Here is a 6,000-nt window from a genome sequence, read left to right as displayed (position 1 = left end):
ACCCCATTTTGGAAACTACACCCCTCAAGGAATTCATTTATGGGTGTTGTGACCATTTTGACCCCATAGTTTTTTCACAGAACTTATTTAAATTGGGCTGGGAATGAAAACAAAATTATTTTTTTCAAATAATATGTAGTTTTGGCAGAAAATTTCTTATTTTCACAAGAAACAAAATACCCCATTCTGTTGCGCAATTTGTTCTGAGTGCCGCAATACCCCATTTGTGGTGATAAACTGCCGTTTGGGCCCATGGGAGGGCTCAGAAGGAAAGGACCACCATTTGGCCTACTGGGGATTTTCTAGTGCGAAGTCATGTATGCAGAAGCACCTGAGGTACCAGTACAGTTGAAACCCGCAAGAAGTGACCCCGTTTTAAAAACTACACCCTTAAGGCATTCATCTAGAGGTGTAATGAGCATTTTGACCGGAGACCTACACCCTATAAACTGTAATGTGGGTTCTCCCTGGTATGGCAATACCCTCAATGTGGCTGTTAACAGCTGCCTGGGCACACAGCAGGGCTCAGAGGGGAAATACAAGGGGGGATAAGCTGTGCGGAGTGCATCAGGGTAAGTAAAATTGGGGTAAATTATAAACCAAGGGATGTATGATACATTTTAAAACACTCTTTCATACAGAGCTCTGGTTATTCGGGACACGTGTCACATTGATATATTGTGTCATCCCTTATAGCCCTCTTATAGCAGACTTTGCACCTCTTTTGACTTTTTCCCTTCTTGCCAGTTTGGGGAACTTCTCCTGGAAAGTGTTGCCCTGGTACGATGCGTGTGGCCCCGCTTCCAGAAGTACTGGGTGCCCCCCCTTCTTGGTCCCTAAAGATTAGGTTCTTGATAATCACCTCTTGAAATTCCAGGAAAGTTCCCGTCTGGCCTGCACATCGACGTAGCACGTACGCATTGTACAAAGCCATCTGTATGATGAGCCCGGCCAGCTTCTTATACCACACCGCATGGCGCTGTAGGGCTTCAGGACTTGATCTGACAAGTTCATCCCTCCCATGTACCTATTGTAGTCCAGGATGCAGTCTGGTTTGGGGGTGGCCTTTCCTTCATATATCCTAAACCTGTAGGTATACCCTGATGCACTCTCGCACAGCTTAGACATCTTCACGCCATACCTTGCCCTCTTACCCGGCAGGTACTCGCGGAATTGAACCCTCCCTTTAAAATGTACCAGGGACTCATCAATAGAAATACACTTCTCAGGGGTGAATGCTGGGGAAAACCGGGCACTGAAACGGTCTAATAGGGGTCTCCGTTTATACAAACGGTCAAAACTGGAGTCATCTCGGGGTGGGCACGGCTCATTATCAGTATAATGTAAGAAGCGAAGTATTGCCTCATTTATTTATTTTTTTAGGTTCCAGTTCAGTTCTGAAGTTGCTTTGAGGGGCCCATATATTAGAAACCCCTATCAAACACCCCATTTTAGAAACTAGACCCCTCAAAGTATTCACAAAAGCATTTAGAAAGTTTATGAACCCTTTAGGTGTTTCACAGAAATTTAGAGCAAAGTAGAGGTGAAGTTTAAATTTTTTTTTGTCAGAAAATCCTCTTTATACCATTTTTTTTACAAAACAAAATGATTTATCAGAGAAATGCAACTTAATACGTATTGCCCAGATTCTGCAGTTTAGAGAAATATCCCACATGTGGCCCTCGGGCGGTAATCGACTGAAGCACCGGCTTCCGAAGCAAAGGAGCACCTAGTGGATTTTGATGCCTCTTTTTTATTAGGCACCATGTCTTGTGGTGCCAAAACATTGGAAACCCCCCAAAAGTGACCCCAATTTGGAAACTAGACCCCTTGAGGAATGCATTGTAGTTTTCATGGGGTGCATGCGGCTTTTTGATCAGTTTTTATTCTATTTTTAGGTGGCGTGGTGACTAAAAAACAGCAATTCTACTATTGTTTTTTTATTCTATTTTTTTACAGCGTTCACCGTGCGCTATAAATGACATATTCACTTTATTCTGCGGGGCGATACGATTACGGCGATACCAGATGTTTATAGTTTTTTTTTATGTCTTATGGCGTTTGCACAATAAAATACGTTTTGTAAAAAATCATTCACTTTTTGTGTTACCTTATTCTAAGAGCCAGAACTTTTTTATTTTTCAATCAATAAAGCCGTGCGAGGACTTATTTTTTGCGTAACGAACTGTAGTTTCGATCAGTACCATTTTTCGGTACATGCGACTTTTTGATCTCTTTTTATTCTCATTTTTTGGGAGGTGAAGTGACCAAACAATTGTGATTGTGGTACGGTTTATTATTATTTTCTTTTACGGCGTTCACCGTGCGGGATAAATAACGAAATAATTTTGTAGTTCAGGCCGTAACGGACGTGGCGATACCAATTATGTATAGTTTATTTGTTTGTTTATATATTTTTATTAATATTAAATGACTGATAAGGTAAAAAGGGGGATTTTTACTTTTAATACTTTTAAAACTTTTATTTTCTTATTTTTACACATCTTTTTTTAACTTTTTTTTAACTTTATTACTTTGTCCAACTAGGGGACATGAGGGCAGGAGGCCCTGATCGCTATTCTAATACACTGCACTACATGCGTAGTGCAGTGTATTAGAGCTGTCAGCTACTCACTGACAGCAAGCATAGTGGGTCCTGACGTTGTCAGGACCCACTAGGCTTCCGTCTATGGCATAGCCGGACACCATTGTTTGGTGTCCGGTTGCCATAGTCACCATCGCCGGCCGCTATCGTGTAGCAGGCCGGCGATGGCAGCTTAACCCCTAAAAAGCCGCGATCTCTATAGAATGCGGCTTTTAAGGGGTTAATCAGCAGGGACACAGCGATCGTTCCCCGCTGTAGGAGCTGTGACAGCTGCTGTACGAGATAGCAGCTGTCACAGCTCATGTATGTGTCGGGAGGACGGCCGAAACGGCCGTTACTCCCGAGACGTACTATTAGGTCATGGAGCGCGAACGCTATAGTTACCATGACCTAATAGTACGTCCAGGAGCGGGAAGGGGTTAATATATACAAATTTAAATTTGAAACAAAACCGGAACTCACAAAATATAAGGAAATAGTTTACTAATTATTTTGCATATATTTGCGCCACTTGGTTAAAGTGTACATCTTTAAAGAGTTTGAAAAAATGAAAATTATTTAAAGAAACTAGCACTGTAAAAAAAAATTACTATGTTCTATATTTGTCTAATGATATTTTAATGTATTGCAAAATATAAATGCTCTGCGTGTTTAGAATATTCTTTATGGAAGTGGCACCACCAACTTTATTGATCAATTAAAAAATATACACAAGGGAAAATAGTTTTTTCTCTGTATTTTTCAAAATTTTTAACCCAGTTTTAGATATGAAAATGGCACTTGTTTCTACAGTAAAAGTGAACAACTTGTTGAGTTCCAAGTATCAATTTATTTTTTGTTTTCTTGTGGTTATGCTTTGAGCTGTTTTGTAAATAAAACAGTTTTTGAATTAGGAAACTAATTTGTTCTTTCAGATTCCTTTTCTCCATAGAGTTCTGCTAGTTTTTTAAACTCTGGTCCCCAGTCATCAAGATAAGTATAATCCTGGTCAGATGGTGTTCCTAATGAATCTAGAGAGCTTATGGATCCTTCTTCAGACCTTTGACCCTCATAGGCATATGTCTGTAAAGAGTCATATGGGGGAACACTTGGGTCATGGTCTGCCTCAGCCAACTTTTGATTGAGAAATTCCTGAACATTGATTGTTTCATTAGAAGATTGATCTTGATGTCTTGGTGTACGCATCACTTCTGGTCTTACATCCCTTCTGCATTTAAGATCCTCCGCAGCAGATGGGTTTCGAAGAGCTGAAATATCAAAAGCCTCGGTGTCTTCTTCCCCTCCACCTTCATCATCATATGTAACTACATTCTCCCGCACATCTTCTTCTGAAATTATAAGAGGTTCTTTTTTTCCTCGCCTAAGAGTTATAAAAAGAACAACAATAGCTAGAAAAAAAAAGAGAGAAAAAAACATTTAATGACTTATAACTCCAACTAACAGACTGCAAATCTATAATTTATATTTTATAACAATTAGAGATATGGCAGTGCTAAGTTAATGTATTCTACTGTGACAAGGTATTCAGCTGCAGAACTACAAATACTCTAGGTTGTAGAAAAATATACTATATTTAATCAATGATAACATTCTCAAAAAACACTCAACTTATTGATACCTTTATCAATTCCCATGCTTTCTGAAAATCTAGTACAACTGTAACCATTATGTTATGTACATGATAAAATAGACATCAGTGGTCTCCAATCTGTGGCTGTCAGGGCATGATGGGAATTGTAGTTTTGTGAGTTGTAGTTTAGGTTTCAGCCCATTGCCATGGATAGAAATGAAATACACAAAATGGGGATGATGAAAAAATGCAGTGACTTCTCTGATACAAATGAACCGAGGTTTAAGGATGGATATAGCTGAACAATAGGAGTCAGAAATATGTACTGTGGTGACATTTTTGAGAAGAACTGAAATATGTAGTGGATTACATCCAATGGCATAATGTTTACACAGTGATAACACACTTAGTTGTGGACACAGATAAAGCAAAGAACAGACTGGAAATACTGGAAGACATAACAAATTAAACAAATGGCAAGCTAGCATATTTAAGGGTTCTGTTGCATAAACATTGTTTTATGTAGGCCCAAACTAGAATAGTTTTTCGGTTTATACTTTCGCTAATGTGTTTAGAATTATTTACCTTATGGTGTAAATTATATTAAATTAAATTTTAGGAGATGATACATCTAAGGAAGTATTATTGTTTTTTCAACCAAATTTGATTCATTCCTGTTGTTGGTACCTGATTTAATATTTGTAATGTGTAACTTGTCCTTAGTGTTCTAATAGGTCTTAGATGTTGTCAGATATGTCCAAAATAGTGAACGTATTAAGGAATTGCACTTAACCGTGGAATTCATAGTAGGTTTACTTCAGTGCTTGTAAAATATGATCACAGGCTAAAAAGAGCAAATCTAATCCAACCTTATCACCTTGTATATTCTTAATAACTATAATTAGTGTTGATTATTCTTTTGCATATTGTATAAATACTGTATATGATTGGACTACATTTGGAAACGATCATGGAAAACACTGCCACTTTACTTTATATGTCTTGTAGGTTTTAGTCTCTATGTTATTTAAACTGTTTACAATTTGTATGAATATTTAATGTCAAATTGTAGAAATGAAATCTTAGAAGTTTTGTTATACATTGTTGCCCTCTTTTCTGACAAGGTGGTGTGTGAAGAGATGGCAACTTCTGTCAAGCTGAAGCACATCACAGAAACCACACAGTACATGCCTAGAGCGTTGTCTATGTTCATCATTACCTAAAGCAAATGTTTCAAATGAAACTTTGAGTGAGTGGAATTTAAAGTTCTTCAAACATCTTTTCTTTTAGATAAAGTGGTAAACACCACTTTGTGATGACTTATATAACTGTTCTGTCTAATTTTACATTTGTACCAAAGGACAACATTTGTAAGACCTGAATATTCAGGTTTAAAGTGTTTTTTATTTTCCTTAGCATACTGTCAAAAAGATTTACATAATTTACAACATGAAACCATGAATGAATAGTGCAGTCAGGTTATGTTCACACAGCATATGTTCAGGATGAAAAAATATGAGGCTAATTTACAGAGAAAGAGCCTCTGAAACCCAGATGGAGCTGATTTTCAAAGCAATTTGATTTTTGAAAGCATTTTTTAACCCCTTAACGACGAGCGACGGATTTATCCATCACAAGCGAGTACTTGTCCCCGCATAGTGACAGATATATTCGTCACTCAGATCTCGTGGGTACTGCCTCTGTACCCACTAGATCAGCATCAGGAGCACAGCTGTTATACACAGATAGGCTCCTGCCACAACTGCCGGAATCGAAGAGTAGTCCGAGTATAAAAGAGCATTAACCCTTAGATGCCGTGGTTAAT

General features: G+C 38.1%; 1 protein-coding gene across 1 annotated transcript in view; it reads right to left on the bottom strand.

Annotated features, from left to right (window-relative positions):
* Positions 1-3,419: 3,419 nt before the first annotated feature.
* CDH18 (cadherin 18) overlaps positions 3,420-6,000 on the bottom strand; it is a 523,245-nt gene continuing 520,664 nt past the window's right edge. Inside the window, exon 12 of the mRNA XM_075826752.1 lies at positions 3,420-3,993. Within this exon, the coding sequence (XP_075682867.1) occupies positions 3,503-3,993 (491 nt within the window). The 3' untranslated portion in view covers positions 3,420-3,502. The remainder of the gene's footprint in view (positions 3,994-6,000) is intronic.

Source organism: Rhinoderma darwinii, chromosome 5 (genome assembly GCF_050947455.1).
Source record: "Rhinoderma darwinii isolate aRhiDar2 chromosome 5, aRhiDar2.hap1, whole genome shotgun sequence".
Lineage (NCBI taxonomy): Eukaryota > Metazoa > Chordata > Amphibia > Anura > Rhinodermatidae > Rhinoderma > Rhinoderma darwinii.
This window is presented reverse-complemented; position numbering and strand designations above follow the sequence as displayed.